At 33.3% G+C, this 14,193-nt stretch overlaps 3 protein-coding genes across 3 annotated transcripts in view; 1 reads left to right on the forward strand and 2 right to left on the reverse strand.

Moving 5' to 3' along the window:
* The window catches only part of msi (RNA-binding protein musashi), a 139,443-nt gene that overhangs the window by 62,585 nt on the left and 62,665 nt on the right, over positions 1–14,193 (forward strand). The gene's annotated exons all lie outside the window — the stretch shown is intronic.
* LOC147067197 (uncharacterized) overlaps positions 1–14,193 on the reverse strand; it is a 128,487-nt gene that overhangs the window by 20,584 nt on the left and 93,710 nt on the right. The window lies entirely within an intron of this gene.
* Positions 8,218–11,528, reverse strand: LOC147067198 (uncharacterized). Its single transcript, XM_085954331.1, has one exon. It carries the CDS (start codon positions 11,507–11,509, stop codon positions 8,807–8,809), a length of 2,703 nt encoding a protein of 900 aa, XP_085810457.1. The 5' UTR covers positions 11,510–11,528; the 3' UTR covers positions 8,218–8,806.

Genomic DNA, 14,193 nt, shown 5'->3' on the forward strand with positions numbered 1-14,193 from the left:
CTAGGTGCCAATCAATTGGTACTTCATATGCATTCTTTATTTGAATCTAAATTGTATCATTCTAATACATTTTCCCGCTACTACTAACTCATTCACTCATACGGCGACAGGGCGTAGACAACAACCATATAATATACCTACATATTATCCACAGAAATAAAACCACCGTTGACCGTATTGTTATAATTAACTTATATAACATCTATATTTGTCTTGTATTATCTGTAACAGTTTGACAGATACTTACAGAGCAGTAATAGTAAATCGAGTGATTAGATTAGAGTATCGGGAAATTAGTGTGTTATTTAAGAGATTTTAGCGTGTGTGTTTTTAAATGTATTGTAGCTTTTACTTTTATATACTAATGTAACATGTTACACCAGCTACTGCAGGATACGCATACTTGAGTTTAGAAAGCACAGGCGACTGTTCTTACTTGCCATACGAAAGCACTCGAGATGCGGAGATAGAGCGCGATCTCTTTGTATTTTTTTTTATCACTACGAGCAGCTTGTCGGTTTATGTATTCGATCAGTAGCTGCGTTAAATTTGATAATAGGTTCACATATGTCTTGAATTATTTCCACTTACCTACCTATGTACGTGAATAATTTTTAGAGTATTTCTACTTGAAATTTTTATAAAACACGGAGCTTTGTACAAAGTGTCACAGTGTAGTTATAGGAAGGGCCTTGGTAGAAATGTGTTTGCGAATTGTGGGTCATATGGTAGAATCCCGCGGCCGAGTAAAAGTAACATCTTGATTATTCAATCAATGTCGTCGTTAGACGAGTTCTATCCGCTGCTGGATGAAGACCTCTTCTAGATCGTTCCACGCTTCGCGGTGCTCAGTTATTCGATGCCATATGCATCAGCCGAACTCAATGAGTACGTCGATCCAGCGGGTTTTAGACCCTGTGACTATCAGCGCGTATCTAGTCTCCTTATCCATTGTTCTCTTTCGTATATTATTGCCAATTAAATATTTGTATCCAGCAATATCACCAATCCTAGATTTAGATCGCCCTAAACTATTAACTTTTATATGGTCAGTCTTCTAGCGTACGTGGTGAGGTGATTCTACATGTCTGCGGATGTAGGTATTTAGTTTTACTTATTTCAAAATACATTTTTACAACTTACAACTTACCAATGAAAGCATTGGCAGTTATTTAAATATACAAGGAATGTTAACCTCGCTGAAAATATCACTGCAGGTACCTAAGCCTGATAAATTTTAATTATTTTTGGAGCTTTGGTGTACTTATTTATAATATATAAATAGGTGGTTAGGTATCATTCTGTCGGAATGCTTTGTTGTGGGTGGATTGAAAATTGATTATTGCCGGGTATAACGGCGTGTGTGTGCTGTGTACATTTTGAGTAGATAGATAATGCGGATGGCAAATCCGCCCTCGGCTTATTTTGGTGTAATATCGGAACAATATACTTACTGTATATATAGATATTCGCATTGGGGGGAGCCGTTTTTATTTTGTCCTTCAGAAAGTACTAATTTAATAAAATAATCAAGAATATAAAACGTATAGGCACCTAAATCATGATCATCGGTAGATGATATAGTGAATAGTCGTGTGTCTTGATGACCCTCGGCCACATTTCTATATCATCTGCCTTCTACGCGCACAGCCTTCACGACCCGATTCTTAGTGATCCAGAATCTCATTCTAGACAATACATTCTCATTATTTCGAGGTTTCCAGACGCTTATTTCTCCATCAGGTTATGAAGAAGAGCCGCTTGAGGAGATGGGTATCTTCAATTCTTCACATATGTTATATTCGCCGGAGTCTGCTTTGCACATAATATGCCGTTATATAGGGGTAAATGCATAATATTTGTGATATACTATCTTTGAGGACACTCAAATTATACTGAGAGTCTCGCCGATCCAATGACTCACGATCGTCTGCCCTGATCGTGAAATTTAAATCTGGATCGTTTCGTGCAGTCGTGGCCAAAATATAATAATTCCCATTTTTCGCGCACGATTCAGTCGACGATCGGTGATAATATTTACCGTTCATTCTCGGAATTCATCGATAACACCCATCATCCATCTCGCTTGTCAGTTTTATAATATATTCTTTTTGGTTTTCGTTGAGATGGGTCTTTCTTTATCTCTGTCCCAGTAAGCAGTTAGTATAAGGTAATCCTTCGTAGGTATATATTATTACTACTTGTGGTTTAGTTTAAAAATGTTTTTTTTCTCTGAATCAGTCTTGATTAGCAGCTAGTTCTCTAGCGATTTAGAAGCCACAGCTAATTATTTGCTACGTTAAATTTAGTGTTATGTTGTCTAATTCAACTAATCTGGGGATTACTGTTGTTTGCTATTTAGGATTTGTGTAAGCCCTAGAGTCAATAATTTCCAGCATATTATTATTGAATGTTGAACAATATTATTATTTAGTTGTTGGCTACATTGTTTCCGCGAAAGCTTCGAATTTGTTCGCCGTTTTTGGGTTTACGCACTCTGTATTGCGCGCCGAAGAAAGCTTTTAAATCGAACCGCGGCTCGGGTAGTAAAATAATATTACTGTATGCTTATTTCTTACGGGCCGCGTCGAGAATTCTCGCGCGTCCTATTGTTTTCCGAGCTCTCCGTGGTTACAGCACCTTCGCCAAATTATTTTTCCGATACCTGCGTATTCAATTTCGCCGGGGATTTGACTGGATTTGAATACGAAACATATATATGTGTATTGCGTATAGGCACATTCGTTAAAGGCGATGTGTTTGTGGACAACTCCTCTACGAACTTACATGGACTTACATGGAATATTTATTATTATAGTCGTTAAAAAATGAAATTTGTTATGAAAACTGATATAATAATTGTTGCAAGTACCTACACTAACTTAATAATATATAAATATGTATTAATAACATGATAAAATTAATGAAGTACCTACCTCGATACCTGTGTCTGGCGATTTTTTATTTTTGTAGTTAATTTATTTTGTCGGTGTTGCCAACTGTAGTACCTACCTATAATTTATTATAATACGATACCTACATTATTTTTGATTCTCCTAAAAATGTAAAATAGTAAGTTATACTATAAATTTGAATTATGTTATAATTAATGTTCTGTGTACTTACTACTTATAGTATTTTCAAGAATACAAAGTATATTGTTTTAAAATATAATAAAAATACTAAATTGTTTAAAATTGGAACATAAAATTATGGCAATATAGATACTCTCACAAGTTAATGAATGCATATTATTAGGCTTTACATACCTATATATTTTTTAATGATTAATGAAGCAGTCATTGTTGCTTACTTATCTATCGTAATTGCAGACTGGTTTTGTTTAGTGCAATCATTGATGAATATAACATCATTGAGTGCAATACAAACATGTTTCGTAACTGCTTTCAAGATAGCATTACAGCTTTTATACCTATATGAGGTAAATCGCCGATTGCGCTCCAGACGGAAAGTGGCGGGAATCCGAAAGAACAGATTTATTAAGATTGATTGTAAATCATTCGCTCAATATGCATTCATGGGATAGCGAGCATTTTACAAATACCCTTGTGCATGGTATTAAGATGATTCTGTTGGTGGGACTCGAATATGGTTCTCCCATACCACATACGCTGCAGTAAGCGACGTGCCTATATGATCGTAGGTACCTACTTCGATAATTTTATTTAACACCATGAGGATTATGATGGATGTTGTCCCATGTGTTAAAAATGAAATTCTGAAAATCATAGCTCAAAGTATCCGGATAGAGCGAGCCATCTAATAAAACGCAGATCTATGGATTTTCATTGACGTACATTACGGCGCGACTTTTGGTCTAGCTTTGTGTCACCTTGGGGTAATATTATTATATTGAAGCTTCCTCGAAACTTCGCACATATTATTTGTTTATTTTACACCCTTGTAATTTCACACAGTTAATGTAGGTATAGATACTGTGAATATGACATCAGTAACATCTTATATATTTTACGAGTAAATAATAGATTTAGGTAGGTACATAATGTTGTCAATGGGTGGTTTCATTTAATTACATTTCTTTACAAAATTGTGGAGTAATTTATGTTTTGTTTTCTCACTGCCAAAGTTAAGTATTCTATTCCTAGTAAAGCATGGTGTGGTATATCCGTAGATAAGCCATCGGAGTATACTTGCGTTTACTAGCGACACCTGCAATAAAGTTGACTGAAGTTGCATATTGGTTTTGGTGTTTACACCGCTAACAAGTTTACGATATTTGCTTGCCATTCATTGCGCGCCATCTCGTTGGGTTTACAACACGCGAGAGTTAGTTATATATTAGTTATTCTATGAAAATAATATATTTGGTAGCATATTTTAATTTAAAAGTGGACTGTATTTGGATTTGGGTGCTGCGACCATAGGAGAGGGAGGTTAAGAATGAAACAGAGGACATCATCATTGATCTTATTGGTATATGGAGTTGAAATTCTTCACATCTAATACGGGGACGATTGGATGTCAGGAGTCTGAATATGTACAAGTTAATTTGTTATCATACGCGCGATACTTTGTAAGTTTTTAAAAATACATTTAAAACATAAATATTTCATATTATATCCGATGAGTCGTGAGTCCTGACGGAGTGAACAAGCACAAATGAAATAGGGATGATGCCTTCTCTAAGATTGTTTTGACATCAAATTGTTTATTTAAAAATTATCGTTTTGTAACGGCACTTGAAAGCGGGATGGAGCATTGCCGACTCAAGAAGAAAGCCAGAACATTCACGACTGGTCCTACTTTTTCCGCCCCTCCCGTTGTCCAAGGATGACCTGTCATTGTTCTATAGAGTGGTCATACTGACGCGTCTGTCGTGTTCACTTGTTGGAGTATTCTTAGTTTCAGATGCTATTACAAATCAATATTTCCAACTGTCTTGACACAGGGAATGGTTTGATTTGGATAGACGAATTAAATGATAAATCAGATAAATAATACACTAGCATTAACACATCTTCTACAAATGATGCATAGATCAATGCTACATATTTTCTGGAAATCGATATTACCACCGGTTTTGTGTGAAGGCCTAGTCTTACTTTGACACCTGATGAATAACAGGAATGTATATTATTTATAAATAACACGGATAAGTACGGACCAATGATTCCGCCAGACCAAAATCCGCATCAACTGATGATGATGAACATGACTTTCTCGGGATGCATTTGGTGCTGGTGTATTTCGGATGGATTGGTATCACCACAAATCCGAGAATTTTGATTTTTGACAACGTCGAATAGTCGACTCGGCAGGATGGTTGTGGTGAGGGTAAAAACTCATGTATTGCGCGGAACGTTTCTCGAACGGAGCACTGATTTTGATAATAAAATTTGATGATTTGCACACGTTGGTCAACGCTATAACCTTCCATGGTGATTTGCCATAACTACTAAACAATTCGCAACAAATTTGACAGATGTCACTTTAACAACATGGTTGCTATAACCTAAAAAAAAATCGAGCGTCCATATTGAAAGACCCTTTATATTTGATTTGAGAATTTTTTATAATTGAATTTGAAACGAGAAAGGGCGAATCAATATGTCAAGCAATCTGGGATCTGATTTTGACAGCTGAACAGTGAACCACTCGTTGCTTGTGCAAAAAGATATGCTCAGGCTTTATTAATCTAGAGATGGGGTTGGATGGAGTCAATTTGTATAATTATTTTTATTTCATTTACTTGTATCATTGTTGAGACGAGATTGATCCGCTCTTGGATGGACACCTTATTTCAAGAATATATGTTTTCATAGCGTTTGATACAATGATTTTTTTCTGACAATTATATAAATTATACAAAATATTATATAATATGATGTAGTAGGTATGTACTGGTGATAAAAGTTGAGGTTCCACTGTACACGAATAAGAATATGCACAGTAAGATCAGACTAGTGATGCACTAAGTAACTATTATATCATACCAAAACACTTGAATTTCTCAGAATTTTTTTTTTTGGCAGGTCTGTCTACTCACAATAATTATTATAGTGCTCCTAGGTGTTTTAAAATACACTGGATGCAGGTATATCTAAACGTTGCCATTGTGGTGTATGCATCTATCTTTGTGCAAGTCGCGTGTTAGTTTCCGCCTTAGTAAATTCGCGAAAAGCATCTAGGCTTATCTCAGAACTCGCACTTAAATCATTGTTGGAACAATGGTTCTGTACACACCACCCATATATTATGCTGTCTTGTCAGTTACTTTAGTCCCGCTACATATATAATATTCACGTATTGCCGATGTCTCCCAGGTGTGAAGACGCTGCGACGATCCACCCTCTTTCATATACACAGATTTTCATGATGGCGAAATTATTATTTTTTACAAAATCTATTCCGTATTGAGAATGTAGTTTTACAGCCGCTATTTCCATTCATTATAAGTACATGCCTGATAGTTTTAAGTTAGCGGTGCAATCGATATTTTTCCAAGAATAGCTGTTACCAGAAAATATGTTACCGTCCAGATATAAAGTTTTATACACCACTTTTTTCTAAATAAATAAATATTCCTGTAATAAGCGAATACTAGAAGAAAATATTCGGCGTATTGTAATACCTATAACTATTTTTTAATTACTTTGGTACCTATCTACTTAATAGATCCAATGTTAGTACCTACTTACCTACCGATATTCCCAATATTACCGATAGTTCTCGAAACGACAGAATTTTACGCATACTAGATAGATACCTTTTTGTATTCATAAAATTATCTCAATCCAATGTTATCCTTAGCCCATCCCAATATAATCTGCAAATAGACAATAGATTTCCAGAGACGTCGGCTGTCTGTTTCCTTGCTACTGAGTGACGTGAGTTTGCAGGAGGCCTAGGCTTTTGCGAAGCCAAACGTCTTAAATAATTCAGATTATGCTAATGCTTTGTCTCTGCGTATATTGTTTGAGGGTTTGTGTATTGTATTATTCCAAGCCGTTATAAAAGATACAAGTCATAAATCGTTCCTGAAAACAATGCGAGTCCTGTTAGCTGTTGATTTTGGCTTAGGTACTCGGAAACTAAGATCGCACTCTTTTAATTAGTACCTATTCACGTTGAAAGTGCGGAGATACCATTGAGGTTTTTAAATAGTCACAAAATGATCGGTTATCTCCCGGTGACTGGGATGCATGTAAAACGGCCGATATCATGATATTTTTTCTAAAACATTGATGTTTCGTTTGCCAAATTCAGACTAATCGCAGTTTCTGGTCGTTATTTTCATGTTGGGACACATTAATCAGAATGCTTTCTTTTTTAGAGTTCATAGAGCAAAGAGTTTTTGTCGTGTTATTATAATATTAATTATACATTTTTTCATACGTTCCATTCTTTGACATTGTGTGAAATGTTTGACGCATAAAACTAAATTCACGTGAACTAATACTGTTCAGGTAAATAGACAAATTGCAATTCCTAGCTACTTTATTTGCCTACCAGCATTACATTTCGCCAAGTGTTTTGAGATTGCGATTTTTCGGGTTTCAGTGAACCTTCCTCTTAACTATTTTAATGTCATGGTTACTATAAATACCAATTTGTGAAGTGGTCGTGCAGGAAAATAGTTCTTCGATCAGTAGACATCGCAAATATAATTATTAATTGTATATAGCTACATACATACGACATGGTCTATTGTATTATCCTATAATCAGTTTGCCAAAGCAATGTATCATATAGATTACCGTGAATTAGAAGTTATCGCAATTGACTTTTGATACGTAGGCCTCGGGTTAGAATTCCTCTGGCTGAGTAAAATTCACATAATATGTTGTCAATCAATATGTATATTAGGGGTGAAGGTTTTGAGCTAATATTTAACAACCTATTTGCCTTTAACAAGTCAATGGGCATTTAATTATTTTATCAGTGTTTAATCCGAGTTATTTAAGTTTGAAGGAAAAGGCTACCCAACTAAGTACCTATCCCACCTGTGATACATTACACGATTACAGTATCAAATTTTTAAATATTGTATTCAGTGTACATTTACTGGTACCTACATACAGGGTTAACAATTTTATTAACATCTATTGAAAGTACGTACACTTGCAATACTGATTTATTAAAACAAATATATTTTGTAATTTCTTTTATTGTGTTAATTGTCAATTATTCATGGTTTAAATGCATTGAATTGTTATGGGTTGGTTTTAATTAAAAGATATTATTAATTATATTTAACGTTTCTTTTATTCCCGATTTATAACACAAAATCACATACAATTATTATTTCTGGTAAACTAATATAATGTTGAATATTACAAGGTACACAAAATTACAAGGTACACAAATGCGTCCTTCTTGTGAGACGTCCAGCTGTCGAGTGGTTTGTTATTCTGGAATACTTCTAGGAAGGAAACAATAAAAACAAACAAAAGAAATGAACAAGATGCGACATGTTTCAGCCGCTCGAACCCGCTGGGTGACTAACTAACGGTACAAATTTGAATGGCACATAACACCTCCCTTCAAAAGAATAAACTTATGGTACACAATTTTTTTACCATGAGTTTGGTTAAAGAAATTATAATCATATTAATACATTGGTTTTCGAAAATAGATTTTGTTGTGAACAATAGATTGTGATGTGTGACAAATAGATTTAGAACAATTGAAGTCATATTACATACAGGTATATATATATATATATATATATATTTTTTTTACATTTAGAAAGACAATAAAATTCTTAATATTAGTACATATTATAATAAAGTAAATAATAACATAATCCTTTGAATGAGATTATTTATTGTGAGGGATCTAAATTAGCTTGCTTAATTCTATTTGTGTGAACCTTAACTAACTTATTCTGAACCTTAATTGTAACATTTAACGGACTGTTAACCTTGACAATTTCGTAAGGTCCTTGGAAATTAGGAGATAATTTTTTTGATTTATTTATTTTAGAGGCGTTATTGGTTAAGTATATTTTATCACCGATTTCAAATGTTCTTAATGTTTTGTCCTTGTTATACCTTATCTGAGTTTTTTCTTTTCCTTTTATCAAATTGTTTCTAGCTATTTCATGTGATTTCGTTAATTTAAGTTTAAGATTATCGATAAATGAATCGTATGTGTACTTGAATTCAGATGTTTTTAGAGCTGTCGGCAAACTTGGTGGATTTCCAAAAACTAATTCGAATGGTGTAAATTTTGTGGCGGTATGCGGAGTAGTGTTATAACTAAACATGGAGAATGGAAGCCATTCATCCCAATCGGTTTGATTCGGAGAGATATAATGTTTTAGATAATCAGCTAAAGTAGCGTGACTTCGTTCTAGGGATCCATTACTGGTAGGCGTATATGCGCTAGTTTGTATCTGTTCGATTTTAAAAAGTTTGGCTACTTCCTTGAGAATATTTGAAGTAAAATCCTTTCCTTGATCGGTAAGTATTTTATCTGGAATTCCATATTGACAAATAAATTTTGAAGTTAGTTCCTTTGCAATGGTTACTGCTTCATGATTCGGGATTGGGTAACATTGAGAGTATTTTGTTAAATCGTCTTGGAGGGTTAATATATATTTGTTTCCACTTTCGGTTAAAGGTAGAGGACCTACTATATCTAAAGCAATACGTTCAAATGGTTTTAGACTGGTGGTAGTAATTTCTATGGGTTGTTTTAAGTTTTTTCGGGATATTTTATTTTTTTGGCATGATTCACATTGTTTAATATACATTTTAATATCCTTTTGCATATTAGTCCATCGATATTTAAGTCGTATACGGTTCAAGGTCCTGTGATATCCTGAATGTCCGCTTAAAGGAGAATCATGGTATTCCTTAAGTATTTGTGGAATTTCATTGTGATTAGGGCTAATTATTGTATTATGACAAATAGTGATATTTATATTTGAGTTATTGAAAACATATTGAATAATCTTTTTAATTTTTTCCCAATTGAGGTTATCCAAACCACAACCGAGTCGTGGAAATGAAATATTTGGTTCTTTGTTATTTTTAAGAATATTTTTTAAATTTGATAATGCCAGAAAAACGGAATTATAGTTTGGTTTTTCCCAAAAATTTTGTTTTGTGATTAAGTGGTAAATATTATTTTTACGAAATTTTGATTCGAGTACATCTCCTATTCTCGAATGTGTACTAATTAATTCATCATGATTGGTAATGATTGTACTTATTTCTAAAGCTATTTCCTTGGACATTAATTTATCATTCGAAATACAGTGTGCAATCGATTGTTTTTGATTTGTAAGAGATTCATCGGTTTCATTCAAGTTGACATTGACATTTTCATTTTGTTTCTCGATGAAGTCATTGTATGAATATGAAGGATTACACGCTGAAGAATTATTTATGAGAACAGTACTTTGATTGTCGATTTGAGAAAAAGCGTTAGTATTAGAGTTTGTAAAATCAACGAAACTTTCGTGTTTATTAAATGGTTCGAGAGTTATTTTATTTGATAAGATATTGACTGACTTAAAACTGTTGTTGACGATTGTGGCATATACTCTATTTCCTGGAAGTACCTTTGCAAGAGTACGTGATAAGTATACGTCTGGAAGTATTTGGATATTTGGTATAACACCTTCGTTAATTTCAGGATTTTGAACAACTAATTCTATAAGGGTTTTGGATCTAGGCTTTAAAGTATAAATAGGATTGATTTTATTGAATATAGGAATAATTTCATCGTGAATATGTAATGTATTTGTTTCGTAGTCAATCTTTGCATTATTATTGACGAAAAAGTCATGACCTAGTAATCCGTCTAAAGGAACATTAGTGACATGGTTTGGAATAATGTGAATAGTATGACGAATTTGCATATATTTTAAAGGAAATGTTAAATTAACTGTTCCGATAGTTTTTACTGGATTCGGAGAGTTATCGATACCTTTGAGCGTGACGAGTTCAGTTTCATTAACAAGTTCGTTTCCATCTAGGGAACTTATTTTTACTAATGAGATGTCGGCGCCAGTATCAATCAATAATTTTAGATTTTTTTTTTCTGTATATGGAAATTCAACATACGCTGTACTTGGTTCTAATGAAAATATTTTGCCTGAATGCTTCGCACGTACCGGGAGGAGGCAGGTCTCCTGGAGTGCTGGGAGTTGATAATTTTGAGAATTTTGTGAATATTGCGAATTTTGCGGAGATTGATCGAAAGAAACATTTGGATTTGTTTGATTAGTTTGAAGCTGAGAAGGATTCGAATTATTTTTAAAACGATTATTGTACTGTCGTTTTCTGCACTCTTCGATTAAGTGTCCTGATTTTTTGCAATATCTGCACACTTTATTTACTGAAGTTTTGAACTGATTTATGTTTTGATTATTGTAATTGAAATGATGCGACTGATTATGATAATTATTTTTAGAGTTTATGTGCATACCTTTGAAATCGTTTAAAATCTTATCCTCGTCTATAGCCACGTTTGCTGCTTCTGTTAATGTTGTTGGTTTAGACAATCGAACTACCATAGACGTTTGAGGATGGATTCCTAGCATGAAAGTATTTAGAGCGCTATCCTCAATTTGTTTAATGCGACCTTTTAACTCGTCGTCATCTTTATGTAATAGTCTAATTGCGTTGATGAGGTTATTTCTGCAATTCTCTACACGCTGAATAAATTTGATAATAGGTTCTTTATAATCCTGTTTGCAATTTCTGAGTTCTAATTCTAATTGTGATGTATGCTTATTTTCACCGTAAGTAGTATTTAGAAAAGATTTGAAATTGTCATAAGATTCAAATTTATAATTCGAAATTGTATATTTGGCGTAACCTACTACGCAGTGAATCATGTATTTTAACAGGACGGGTTTTAATTCATTCGGACATATTTCAATAGCCGTATCACAGTCATTAAGAAATGGGTATAGATTTTTCCTTTCTCCATCGAAGGTTGAAATAAATTTCATCAGGGTATCTAAGCTTAGTGACGACATAGTATTATTGTAGTTATTGATAATTTTCATATAAATGAATGAATAATTAATTTACCGTTCTGTTGTGGAGAATAAATACCTACACTTTACACTGTCACTGTTATATACACTAAGCACTTGACACTCGGAGATTATGTCTTGATGATATTGGAGATTTGAAGATCTGATGGACGCTTGAAGAATATGAAGCTGGAGCTTGAAGATTTGAAGTTGGAGCTTGTAGAATTCGAGTTTTGATTTTGAAGAATTGGAGAATTGGAGATTATTCGTCGAATTTAGGAATTTGAAGATATTTGAAGACTCTTGCTTTAATGATTTTGATGATTTAGGAGAATATACAACTTTATATTATTAAATAGATTTTTAATTTCCGTTCGTTTTTCACAACGATGTACTTTAAAAAAACAATTAGTTTATACGTAATATTATTATGTGTTTTATTTTTAGGATTCTTGCTATTTTTAAAGAATTTGAATTCACCGTTAATTTATTTCACGTTATTTTAGCTTTATCCACACTTCCTGACACCAATTTTATGTTATGGGTTGGTTTTAATTAAAAGATATTATTAATTATATTTAACGTTTCTTTTATTCCCGATTTATAACACAAAATCACATACAATTATTATTTCTGGTAAACTAATATAATGTTGAATATTACAAGGTACACAAAATTACAAGGTACACAAATGCGTCCTTCTTGTGAGACGTCCAGCTGTCGAGTGGTTTGTTATTCTGGAATACTTCTAGGAAGGAAACAATAAAAACAAACAAAAGAAATGAACAAGATGCGACATGTTTCAGCCGCTCGAACCCGCTGGGTGACTAACTAACGGTACAAATTTGAATGGCACATAACAGAATTATAAATTTAATTTAATCAAACGCAATTTTTTATCATACTTATTTCAGTTTTATTTAATATTTGGACCGGTTTCGTCCACCTCGGAGGGACATTTTCATGTAAAGAATATTCAACACAATAGGGATTTATAATAACAAATTCAAAAAGTGACAAATCAACCAATACATTGAAGTATCCTATTAAATAATATTAACTATGACAATATTAGTAGAATTTAAATGAATAAAATTGCATATTAATATATCATAATACCTCAGTAAAAGAACACTAAAACCAAGCATTATTAACATAAAACAAATATATAAAGCAATAAACACATACAATAACACATTTATATAATGTATGTACCTACTAATAGAACCATATAATGCATCTAAATTATAATATGTATTCAGAGTCACTCGATTTATAACGATTCAAAATATCATAAATCACTACTTTGCCTCCATAGCCCTGTCGATATAGTAAACTTTATGAAGTATGTAAGTATTGGATGTATGGCCGTCATATCGAAAGAAAAACTGTCGGTGCCAAAGTATCGTTATCAAATGATGCATGTCCGCGATTTATTTCAAAACATATTGCAAAATCAATATCGTCATCGAAAGAAAGTAGAATTGAAGGAAAAGTATCAATACTTCTTTGACGGCCTGGGTGCATGATGATACTCTTAATAATAAATTCAAAACTAACATATTATTACTCTGACAATTTCGTGTTCACACATTGTAGGTACCTACTCGTCGCCGGCAATCGAACTTGGATCAGTTGTAACGCGAATTGAAAACGTGCATATCGAACCCAGTATCTTCACGCCTCGCCAATATTCAGGTCCTTCGATTTGTACTATAACACATTTTATCGCATCCCTTCAATATGCATCGTACAGGTAATGTGTAATATATGAAACAGTAGTGCTCTGTACGTGACCTTACATATCTTTACTGGAACAAGCCACCGGTGCTTACATGTCAGTAATGTTATGTATTTATACAGTGACGTGCTTTTGCATATGTGATATTATATTTATTTAAATTAGGAATAACTCAAAATTTCGTAACTCATTTATAAAATTTATTACCATCGAGTAATCGCTGAATCGTTTAAAAATGTCATAGACCATATTTATGAGGTATCACTGGTATCAGTCTTTTGTGCCAAAGTGTCTATACAAAAATCCGTTCAAATATATTATACTTATCGCTGAATGAAATACATAACCACGCCGGTTACAAAGTAAAATAAATCTCATTTAATAGAACTACCGTTTCACACAATATTTATTATTGGTAAAATTATGATACATACTGTCAAAATTGCTGCTAACGGTTCAGCCTCAGGGATATGTC

The sequence above is a fragment of the Rhyacophila brunnea genome, unplaced genomic scaffold (genome assembly GCF_057557595.1).
Source record: "Rhyacophila brunnea isolate RB1 unplaced genomic scaffold, BYU_Rbru_1.0 scaffold_4, whole genome shotgun sequence".
NCBI lineage: Eukaryota > Metazoa > Arthropoda > Insecta > Trichoptera > Rhyacophilidae > Rhyacophila > Rhyacophila brunnea.